General features: G+C 43.0%; 2 protein-coding genes across 3 annotated transcripts in view; one reads left to right on the plus strand and one right to left on the minus strand.

The window, feature by feature from the left end:
- keap1a (kelch-like ECH-associated protein 1a) overlaps positions 1 to 3716 on the minus strand; it is a 32684-nt gene extending 28968 nt beyond the window's left edge. The window contains exon 1 of the mRNA XM_083792103.1: positions 3576 to 3716. The gene's annotated coding sequence lies outside the window, so the exon portion shown is untranslated. The remainder of the gene's footprint in view (positions 1 to 3575) is intronic.
- Positions 3717 to 3762: 46 nt separating this feature from the next.
- crlf1a (cytokine receptor-like factor 1a) overlaps positions 3763 to 12500 on the plus strand; it is a 21026-nt gene continuing 12288 nt past the window's right edge. For both annotated transcript variants that reach the window (XM_083792105.1, XM_083792104.1), the window contains exons 1-4: positions 3763 to 3895; positions 6986 to 7264; positions 8641 to 8770; positions 11444 to 11613. In XM_083792105.1, coding sequence (XP_083648231.1) covers positions 3823 to 3895; positions 6986 to 7264; positions 8641 to 8770; positions 11444 to 11613 — 652 coding nt within the window. In that variant the 5' untranslated portion in view covers positions 3763 to 3822. The remainder of the gene's footprint in view (positions 3896 to 6985; positions 7265 to 8640; positions 8771 to 11443; positions 11614 to 12500) is intronic.

A 12500-nucleotide genomic window follows, 5' to 3' on the forward strand; every position in this document is an offset into this window, starting at 1 on the left:
AGTGACGGTCCAGTAGTTTGTACTGTAAGCCCTGGACACACGCATGCCCGCACGCACCCACAGACAGACTCTTCTGGACGGCTCAGCCCCTCCCACGCCATAGCAATTAAGTTATTATTATTATTGATAACACAAAGTTATGAAATTATAAACCTTCTGATAGGTAAACAGTGGAATGAGCTGAGGCAAAGGGAACATTCTGCAAAAATAGCCAATACAAGCCATGTCGCGACACGCTGTGATCTTAGTTCAAAAATGTTCGGCAAACAGATTTGGTGTAGATCGGAAAAAGAATGGGGCCTTAAGTAGCCTATAGACCGGTGCGGGTGGGGTCTACACTATGAAGTAGGAGCGTTTAAGCAGAGAGAACGTGTTCCCAGGGAATGTTAGTAGAAGATGTAGATTTTAGTTTCTGGCTACTGCATGGACTGAAGTCTCACAAAGCTGATGTAATGTGATTATATTGCATCGTATAATAACACCCCCCCCCCCCCTTTTAGCATAAACTCATGCCCTAGTTGAAATATTCCTACTCCGCCACGTGAACCAGATCCTTCTCAGGTGGCAGACTGAATTGCGGTTTGAGCTCAGGCTGTGGTGGAGTGCTGAAAGTCAAGTTACCGCCATGGGTTCCACTCACCACTGAGACACATACATCCACTGGTGTCAGACATATGCCATTGGTTTACACCCAGCATGCATTCCCACATTGTGGTTGTAACTAAAGAGATTTAAGCCTATTGTTCCCCCATGACTGACATTATTACAGGGTGGAAACATCTTTTTCATCCCTCTACTACAGCATCTGCTCCGACCACACTGGAAAATCCTGAGGGTCATTTGGAACTCTGAGTGTAAAAATGAACTATCTTTATGCTATATGGGATAAATTAACACTCAGGATTTAGCAGCGCACCCGCTCCCGCTGTCTCTTGCCATATTCTCTCTCTAATTTTCTCGTCATCGCACTCACTTATTTTCCCACCCTCATCATCACTCACTGTCCATCTTTCAGTCTATGATGTAAAAACTATGTTATGCGTGTGTGAGCTTGGGTACGAATATGAGTGACAAAAGAATGAATGTGCAAGCTTGTGCTTAATTATGTGTTCGGAAAAGTGTGTCAAATTCTTATATGGTGTGTGTGCATGTGATTGTGTGACACAACATTTTCACTGACAGTGTGAATATGCAGCGACGGCTCCAGAAAATTGCGACCGAGGGGCGAGGGTGCTATGGGGGTGCTGCAGTCATTGGTCCGACAAGGACAACCTAGGCTCAAACCCTAACCTAACCATAACCGCAAGCACGGAGCAGCGCATGTTCGCCAACCTTAACGCATGTTCATCAACCTTAATCCGGTCGTTTTCCGTATGTTGGACCGGAAAAGCATACGGACCCCTCTTGGTTTACATAGAAGTAAATTAATTGGGGTTGTTTTTTTTGGGGGGGGGGGGGGGGGGGGGGGGGGGGCTAAGCCTCCACCAGAGGGGGCTAAAGCCCCCCCCCCCCCCCCCCCCTTGAGCCCCCCCTGTGAATGTGATGACGAGCGCCCATCAAAGATCAACTATACTAGCTACGGCAGCCTGAACGGCATCAGAGCAGCTACTGACCGGAAAGTGACACAATGTCTGAGCCCCGTCACAAATTTCTTTTCACATTTACTGGACATAGCTGCCGTGGTCTGAGCGGTAAGTGGGCGACGAACAAGGGCCCCCTCTGACGAGGCAGAAAGGGGGACATTGTAGGGCCAGTGTCTGCAGGGATCCGTAGGTTGACAACTATAACATTCATAGCCTCACTGGCCCTGCTGATTCACCACTGGCCCCCGACCAAAGGACGACCAGTAGGGCTAACTTGTGTGTGTCTGCGGCTACCATTAGTCAAACATTAGTCACAGTGCCCATTTAAATGATAAACATGAACAGGGTTTTTGTTCTCTAGGCGGACGCCGAGACCCCTGATGTGGACTTCTTAATCCCAATGTGACATAATGTGATTGTGTTTCGTCACCCTGCCTGCCTGTCTGTCTTCACCGCCCCAACCCAACACCCCCACCCCCACCCCACCTTCCCTTCCACGCAGTCGACTTGTCTTCAGGGTCTGTTTTAAGTGAGTGATGACAGGTTGGGTGAATCTCGCATGAGTCAGAGGATTTCCATGGACAAGGTGCCTACTTCCTACCTCTCTCAGCTGATACCAAGCCTTGGCCCAAGGGCATCGCTTATTCTAAGACTTCTGTAATAGTTTTCTTCATGATTCAACCACATTAATCCTTTTGTCGTTTTTTTTAAATAGCAAAAATTGCAGATCTACAAGCTTGTGTTGTGAACTTGTAGAGAAGCTATCTCACTGTTTCCCAAACAGTGGGCCAGAACCCAGTTGTGGATTACAGACAAATTTGTATGGGTCACGAGTCACGACTCAAGTAAAAAATCTAATCTCTCTTTTCTTTTGAGTCTCGACCTCCGAGATATGTAGGTCAGGACATAAATGGTTAAAGGTATTTTGGGATTTATACAGCAAATTAATGTCATTTTAGGGTTATGTGTGAAATAATGACGGTTCTATACAAAATGTGTAATTACACTGTTTATACAGACTCCATCACCTTGCACACAATCTCGGAACCCATTGTCCAAAAATAAATAAATAAAGAGATTACCTGCACATAAATTCAGAATAACTTAATATAACAATTCCACTCCGTCCATGTGATATGTGGGATAAAGCTGTTACAATAAAATTATATAAATACATATGCAGTCACTCACCATAAAAGTTAAACATGCCAGGCAGTAACGACTCTCTGTCTCCGTATTTTTTGGAAAGTATTGCAGTTTACTTATATTAAAAGGAAGGTGAGGTGGTCACTATGCTGTATGCCAGGGTGGGTAAGGGTTTCAGAATTCAGTGGATAGGCCTATTATGCTAATGTGTACAGTGTTATTTCCCAGGCCCAAGGCTACATGTGTTACTCAATACACCACAATACAGGCCTGCCACCATCCATCATCTGTGCGTCAAAACAAACATGATTGAAACAGGAAACAACATACATAGTACTACTGCTGGGGTTCAAAGAGGCTTCCCTGTGTGAAACAAGAGTGTGTGTCTCACACACACACACACACACACAGAGAGAGAGAGAGAGAGAGAGAGAGAGAGAGAGAGAGAGAGAGAGAGAGAGAGAGAGAGAGAGAGAGAGAGAGAGAGAGAGAGAGAGATACATCTGATGACCTTTCCTGTAAAAACAGTGACTCAACAGCCTCCTAGTCCGTCCTAGACACAGAAAGTCAGAAACATGGAAAGTCAGGAAGACAGAGAGAGAGAGAGAGAGAATGATTCAGTGAAAGTGAATGAATGTGACTCTTCTACCCATCACTGGAAGGGGGAGAGAGACTGAAAAAAGAAAAAGGGAAGGACGGAAAGAGAGAGAGGGGGAAATGACTGGCGACTGTGTGGGAAGAGAGAGGGGAGGGGCCTAAAAAGTATGAACTTGTGTGTGTTTTAGCAGAGGAAGCATTAAGGGAAAAGACTCCATAACGGGACGTATTCTATGTTCAGCAATTTACCTTGATTTTGGACGTCTTGGGCCGTGGGCTTACGAAGTGTGCCTGAAGCCTCTAGCGTGCTCCTTTGCGCCGGAGAGTTGTCTTGTTAACAGAAGCATATTGAACTTCGGAGCAGTCAACTTGAACCCGTGCAGTTCTTCCTCTGCCAGAACCGTGCGTAATTCAAAATACACAGGATCGACGCGTCAAGGGGAGAGAACGTAAGAAAAACGGGACGGAAAACCAAGACAAACTTGCTGAGGGGAAAATGAAGGTCGTGTTGGAGACCTGCTTGGTGATCTTCATGCTGTCCGTTCCCGGCGTGCAGAGCTACTCCACACGTAAGTGTCCCACAGATGTCCATCGATGCGCACAGACGTTGGCTGGGTAATGTCTGGCTGGAATGGACAGGCTGCAGTTTTCTACACGGCATCATGCGTACATTTGGTTTGTGTCACTAGTAAAAAGCGTCGTGCGATTTAAAAAACAAAACAAAACGGTCCGCGTGAAACGGCTTGAGAGGTTTTTCCACACCTAATATGGATGATGATGACACCTTGGTAAAATATGGCTATGACATCACAAAACAGAAAAAAGAAAGAAATTAAACCGCAAAATAACAATTAAATTACGTGTTTAAATTACGCCCCCCCCCCCCACCCCATAACCTGTTTTACGTTTAGGGGACACTAATTCCATATTGGCTGTTAAATTGAAAATAATGTCTGAACGCTTAATAAAAACAATGACAAGTGCCACATTTTCATTTGACAGCCAGCACTGTTGGTGTGATTGGCTTATATGCATGTTCCTCGGTGTTCCTGCAAAAATGGGAGGTTTTTGGGAAACCCTCCCAGGAGGTTGAATTTCAGTTGGGACATAATTCGTTTAACACATGGGGAGCATGGGGCTTTACGAACCGCAACAAAACAGTGACATCATTTGGTCGGTTCCTAGAGAATGTTAACCGGCAGCTTAATGCACAGTAACGTAAATAAATCTAAGTTATGCAGTCCCACACGTCCGTTCCCCATAAGTGGCCGGATTATTTTTATTGGTGAGCTCACTATAAACTAAAGTCTACAAACGTCTGCCTCAGCATCTGTCCTTGTTAAGTTGGCGTGGAAACTTATAAAATAAAGCCCGGTTTAAACGCTTAAAGACCAGCAGTCTTGACAAGGTAGCCGTGGCTTTTATTATGCTGTAACTAACCTGTTGATATACCCCAAGTCACTAGTGAACTGTTCGCTCGCCTCAATATTCGGTTTACAAAAAAAGTATTTTATGATGTGAAACCTTTCACTGTACATATAGTGCAAATAATAGAATTATATGATCTAATCAGATTAGTTGGAGAAAGATTTGACCATGCACGACCTGTCAATGTGGAGACAGGCCAATTATAGATATTGTACATTTGAATTGCTACATCATGTCCCTTTAACTTGAAAGCAAATTTGAAAAGAAAATTGAATTTATACATTTGAAAACAGGCATCCACTGTTGTCTCTTTGTGCCCTTTTCAGATGGCATTGCATGGCTCATTGTCACTTAATGCTTCGTGACTTCTCCTTTCAATTCTGTCCCCTATACACAAGCCCATCAAAATGTTGAAAACGTTCCATATGTATCTCTTTTGTCCGTCAAATGTAGGAAGCTTATTGTTCTTTTGAACTGTTCCACGGACGAGTAAAGGGCAAACAGAGCTTTGGAAATGGTATTACAGGCCTTTCACGCACCCTTGAATGCTGACAGCATAACCACCATGGGTGTCAGAGACCAGCTCTCATTTTTCAATTCCTCACAGACACCAGCAGTCAAAGGGGTTTAAAATCAACCATGAGCAGTGTTTATCTCGTTGGAGCCCATTCAGCATTCATCTAGTCTAGTGTCTCATCAGGGAATTCATTTGTTGATGTCATTTGTTCTTCTTTCCTCAACTGCTACTCTGGAATTGGATAACTTTATTCCTTTACTTTAGTTTTGTTGGCATGGCAGTCAGTAGTTTAGTTTATAAATATTATATATATTATATATAATTACTTACTTACTGCCTTTTATGCCGGGTGGCATGTATAGGAAGCAACAAGGGATCTCTACTGCTGTCTGTACCGGGCCAGAGTCTTTATAGAACCCCAGGTGTGATGTGGGGTCTTCATTTATATATAGTATTATATAATACATATTTACTTGACTCCTTCAAACAATAACTAAATGCAGAATTGATCAAATACATGCTAACATGATTAATTAATGAGGGAGCATGCCACCGTCGCCACGGCATGGGATTGGTGACTTGTGGTGCTCTGTTCTTGACTGGGGGATTGTACGTTTTTGTGCATTTCCTGTCACAGCCTGCCACATATTGTCTGGTAACGACATTATGAGATGTCCTCCGTTTGTAAAACGTGATGCTTAATGTGGCCAAATGACAGATGTGGTTGTATGAACTCAAACCTTTTAATTATTGAGCCATACAGACTTTATGAATAATGAACATTTTGCTGTTTTATTTTCTTCCTGAAATGGATAATGTGTGTATTGAAAAATGAGCTCCTGAATTGTATGATTTGTATTAACTTGCACATATAGTGATATTATCAGTTTAAAATATGCAAAAAACTAAAAGAAGGACCTAAGGGAACTCCGCTGTCCAATGGTTAAACTTATCACCTGCCCTCATTATCACAGCCCTGCTTCAAAATGCCGTAAGCCTCTGAAAACAAATCATATTTTACAAGCCATTTCCTCCTGCAAGCTTGTGGAGTAGAGACAATAAACAGCAGTAATTGCGCCAGTCTTTGTGGTCGTTAAAGTGAGGGGGTTTCACACCCTGGTCCAGAGGGACTGGGCCAACCACCACCACTCTCAGACTACTGAAAGGGATCAGTAAATTATTGTTATTCAGCTGGATCAGAGTGTGATTGGGTAATCATGATCCCTTCCCTTCTGCTAGCTGAGTATTATGCTTAACACCCTGTGCATATTTTTGTGTGTGTGTGTGTGTGTGTGTGTGTGTGCCCGTGTCGCGCGCGCACGTGTGTGTGTGTGTGTGTGTGTGTGTGTGTGTGTGTGTGTGTGTGTGTGTGTGTGTGTGCGGGAATTGCAATTATGTCAGTGTTGCGATGTAGCCTAAATATTGGTGTGGAGTTACAGAGAAATGAACTTCTTCAAAGAAGTTCTTCTCAAAAGGACCACACAATCTGTCTTTCAGCAGAGGTAGTTACTCAAAGTATATGGCCCCGGGATGAGATTTGTAGTGGTCTGACAAAGTGTTAGAAGCTCTCACACTCATTATACTCTCTCATCTGTTCTCCATAGGAACTATCTTGTTCATAGCATTGTGTTCTAGAATATCTTCTCTTCTCTTACCACTCAGCTGTGTACTGTCCTAACAAACACCCTCACCCCCGCTTCCTCTCCCTCCCCAGAGGTGGCAGCCATCTTCCCAGAGGACCCTGCTCTGCACATCGGGTCCAGCCTGACCGCCACCTGCCGGGTCAACCCAGACCTGGGTGTCCATGCCAGCTCTCTGTTCTGGACGCTGAACGGACGGCGTCTGCCCAGCACCTCCTACAGCGTGCTCAGCCCCACCGCCCTCAGCGTCACACTGCCCAGACTCCCTGCCTCCCGGCAGCGCTCTGGGGACAACCTCCTCTGCCACAACCCCGGAGGACACGTCCTGGCCGGCTCCTGCCTCTATGTCGGCAGTAAGTCTCATCAAGTTAGCCGGTGGTCACGCTGCTGTACAGTATTGTCACAATCCAAGGGAAAAGGGTTTTTTCCGGTTGTTGTTGTTTTTTGTTCATGTCATGGTCAGGGTTTTTTTCCTTTTTTTCCCCTCTTCTTCCAGGAAGAGACTGTTCACCGTGTATTCGGATACAGTGTATCCCTTTCACGGCAGAGACTGGAGAAAGGCGTATTTTCTCTGGGGGAATCATGTGGTGTGTGCTGGTACGCCGTGAGGAAATGGTCAAATAAAATAAAGATGGTTGGATGGGGGGTTGTTGGGGAAGAAGCACAGAAGAAGAAGTCGAGCCGAGAACGGGACAGGAGTGATGTCGGAGCGACGACTGTGAGGGTGGGGGGTTGCAGGATAAGAGATATGGAATAGTCTCGACACAGTTGTTGTGGTTGTATTTTAGATTGGCTGATGAGGCCTGCATGACTCTGTGACGCTTTTACCACCTGTGTGGTCCATTACTCGCACTATCACTCATAGGGCATGGGTCTGACATGTGCTCATGCATGCACACTGGAACAAGCGCACACACACACACACACACACACACACACACACACACACACACTGTATGTCACAATGAGAACTGAAAAATAAATGTGCTGCTGGCCTGGGTGATGAGATGATAAATGACTTCTAAGGAGTCATAAAGATTTTGCAGTGAAGTAACACTTGTGTGCATGCCATATACAGCCACATAACCCCACATACACATTCACACACACACACACACACACACACACACACTGCATACACACGGGCACGGACAGTTTTGTAGTCAGGATTCTAATCTCTGTGTGACGCTGGAGCCTGTGTTTAGTGTGTTCTGACAGAAGAGGAATGTTGGCAGGGTTCCTGAATCTGACCCAAGTTTACAGCATGCACACACACGCACACGCGCACAGACACACGCACACACACACAGAACAGGTCAGAACAAACATACCAATTTCTGAGGAACATCACTCGTTAGTAAATTACACTCAGGAGGAGAGGGCTTTGATAATGGTGAAGGTAACTTACTTTTTGCCCTGACCTTAAAGTTTGAAGGAATGATAGAAGGAACAGGGTAATAGAGTACTTGCTAACCCCAAATGTTCTTTCCTTATCTCTTTATCTCTCTTTCTTTCTCTCTGTCTCTCTCTGCCTTCCATGAACCTTCTCCCCCCCTCTTCCCGTCTTTTCGTTCTACTACTTTTCTCTCTCCATCTCTCTTATCTACCTTTTCCACTCACCATCTCCACCCCTCCCTTTCACTCTCTTTCCATTTCTCCTTCACCTCCCATCCCTCTCTTCTCTCCCCCTGCTTCACTCTTTCCATAACTACTCCCCCCCCACCCCCAGTGCCTCCAGAGAAGCCGGTCAATCTGACATGCTGGTCCAGGAACACCAAGGACCTGACATGCCGCTGGGCTCCTGGGGGACAGGGAGAGACCTTCATCAGAACCAAGTACACCCTCAAGTACAAATTCAGGTGTGTAGCGGGAATACAAAGTCTGGATGGTTAATTCAACCCTGAGTGCTCAGTGTTAAATTAACCTCATAGCGTCCGTAATTCCATTCTGGGGTTAACATTCAGCGAAAATTGCAGATGTATGACTATTCTCAACCAAAGAGATTTGATGTTGAACCTGCAGCTGAAAATGCTGTATGACCTCACTTAATACCTCATTTATACTTAGTTGAGCGCCGGTGTCACGCAATAAAAACGGCAATATCTACAAGGCTGATTTATATACATCGCGTTGCATTGCATCTTGCGACACTTCCTTTCATAAATCAGGGTTTAAATCAGGTTGTAGACAGAGAGATTCTGTCTCAGGCAGACCAGGGATGAATAAAAATAACAGGCTATAAAGCATTCTAGTTTCTAAACTCAACTCTAGTACTCTATATAGTGTACACATCATGCACAGCCACACACACACACACACACACACACACACACACACACACACACATACATTCATAAGCGTCCACTCATACATGGGCAATTAACTGGAAGCCCAGGGGCCACATGCCACCCCCACCTTCACTTAATGCAGTCAATATCCAAATACTGATGTATTATTTAATTTCAGCTGTTACAATTCCAAACATGAACCTGCTTTAATTACTTCCGTTTATATTAGTCGCTTAATGACTATTATTAAAAATGTATTGTCTTTATGTCCAATGAAGTTCATAAAGTTAAAATAAGTATAACTAAATGCATTTGAAATTAAATACAAATAAAAACTTTTCAGGATTCTAATTCAAATATAGCAGAAATAGCAGGTCTACAAGTTCACACTGTGACGCATTTTTTGCTTGTAGATCTGCAATCTTTGCTACTTTTGTGTAACATATGACAAAGTAGCGCATACATTTTTGAAAAAAGTTAATATATGGATATAAGAGGTTTCTGCCCGACAGTATAATGTGGAAATATAACCTAGTGGCCCTCTCCATCATCAAGGTTGCCCACCCCTGATCTAACTCAAGGAAATTACCACAAATAAAATACATTTTACTAACAAATGCCTCTCTTATATCATCGTATTTAGGGCAGTAAAACAAAACAAAAAATACCGAATTTTCAATTTCATCAAGTTCACAGTATCTCTCTTCCTCTGGAGGGGCATTAAACTTGCCAGTCTCCAGAGCTAATGGTAATGTTCCTGACCGTATCTATGTGCACAGAGAGATCTTTTGCTTAAATTATACTTATAAGGTTCTAACCTGTACCTCTCCTATATGAGACAATACGTTTGCATATAATGTACCCTCTGTTAAGACTTTTTTGTTTTATCTCAACATATTCAATGTTTATATTTTTATCCAATTCCGCACACATTATAAACCCAAACATTAGAGATATGTAGTCAAGACCACCCCAGTTGACCTAAACTGTGCCGACTGAGTGGAGATCAAAACCAAAGCAAGACAAAACTAATATTCAAGACCATTCTAAAGAAGCAGCTTCCTGCATCAGTGGAACAAAACAAATAGTGGCTGCTCTCCAAAATAAATTGTCATATTAGTACGAACTTTATTTGATAATTTTTGTTTTTGTTTTTTGTCTTCTTCTTCTTCTTCTTCTTCTTCTTCTTCTTCTTCTTCTTCTTCTTCATGAAAGTTAATAAAATAAACACACCAGGTTATCATACCATTTTAATGCTATGTTTGTGCTATGTTTGCTATGATGTGATGATTTAGAATTTGACAATAACCTTATGTCAAGCATCCTAGAATTGCTGTATGTTATTGTGTATACTTTGATTGATTACATCATGGGCACCATGAAGCCTGGAGTGCCATAGCCACTTAAACCCTACATCAGGTGTCTTCAACGTTTTTTAAGCTAAGGAACCCTTTAGCTGAGAGAGAAACGAAGCAAGGACCCCCACTACATATATAAGCCTTCCAGGAAACTTGATAAGAGTGTTTCAATGCCAGCTAATTTTTAGGCAAATGTCTCACAGATATCTGTTGCCTGTTGCTGAGAGATTTGAGACTAGCTTGGAAGTATTCCACAGATTTTTATTTTAAGTGCGTGCGTCTCCATTGATGCTGCAGCTTTGATGGCATCATAGTATGACAGCACTAATAATACCAATAATATTTAAGATTGTTTTGTTTGATTACAGTTTATCTTTGCCAATAATATATTGGATGGATTCATGCTAATAGTGTATTTCAATTTATGAATGAGAATGAACGAAAGGTTTCTATGACACAAACATCTTCCCACTCCCCTATAGTAACTCTGAGAAACCCCTTTTGCAGACCCATAATTATATTAATAATACAACTTTTTTTGTAGCTTTCAATGACATAAGCATAAAACTATTAAATTAATAGCAGTGAATAAGGAAATACAGTGGACATGAATAACAACAAGGATTTATAGAAGTAGGTCTTGAGCTGTGCTTTACAAATGTATATATATATATATAAATTGTTTTTGTTGTTGAAATATATTCTTTTAAATGTAAGAAAAATAAATGTGATTTTTATTTAAGTAAAATAAAACATAAAACATTTGTCTGTGACCTACAAAATTCCAGTGTTTGGGAAATGGTGTTCTAATCATGATGCATGTGTTTGTCCCTCCAGGTGGTACGGTAAGGAGTTCTAATCATGATGCATGTGTGTGTCCCTCCAGGTGGTACGGTAAGGAGAGGGAGTGTGAGGACTACAGTCTGACCCAGCCTTACACCTGCTACATCCCCCGTGACCTGGCTCTGTTCACGCCCTACGAGATCTGGGTGGAGGCCTCCAACCAACTGGGCTCAGCCACCTCCGACATCATCACCCTGGATATCCTAGACGTGGGTGAGTGTGCAGTAGTGCACGTGTGTTTTTAAGTGTGTGTGTGTGTGTGTGCGTCTGTGTGTATGCATGGGTATGCACACTACACAGGTGTGTGTGTGTGTGTGTGTGTGTGTGTGTGTGTGTGTGTGTGTGTGTGTGTGTGTGTGTGTGTGTGTGTGTGTGTGTGTGTGTGTGTGTGTGTGTGTGTGTGTGTGCGTGCGTGCGTGCGTGCGTGCGTGCGTGCGTGCGTGCGTGCGTGCGTGCGTGCGTGCGTGCGTGCGTGCGTGTGTGTGTGTCTGTGTGTGTGCACGAAAGTGTGAAAGACATTCTGTATGGTGTGTGATCTTTGACCCTTTGACTGTTTTAAAGCTTAGCTCCCTCTGTCACTGGCCCCCCAGGCAGGGAGGTACAATGAATTTACATTCTCGTCTAAAGCCTAAACCTCATTTGCATTCATGGGAATAGCTACATTTTGTGAGAATAGGCACATTGTAAAGCACATTTCACTTGTCAGATGACTATACTGTAAATGCAATTAGTACATTAATTAGTAATGTACAAATTCAGATAATATATACCTCTGGGCTATCTGGTTGATAACCAAAACTGTACCACCATCAATATGTTGATGCATATTGTTCAGACAATTGGAATGAAAGAAATATCTTGCCCCATTTACTTTACTGGAAAAAATACGATTTTAATAATAATAATAATAATAATAACGAATTAATAGAAAATTTTAAGATTAACACACAAAACCGTTTGTTGTTGTGTTCAGTTTTTGTTTGTGCTGTCAGATCTGTCATAGACCACACACAGTACTACACAGTGAAATCATCAGGGACACTTTTCAAAATTGAACGGCACTCCTACTTGTGATCTGAGATCAGATAATTATTGGTTCA

The sequence above is a fragment of the Protomyctophum parallelum genome (genome assembly GCF_964188405.1).
Source record: "Protomyctophum parallelum genome assembly, chromosome: 20".
NCBI classification, from domain to species: Eukaryota; Metazoa; Chordata; class Actinopteri; order Myctophiformes; family Myctophidae; genus Protomyctophum; species Protomyctophum parallelum.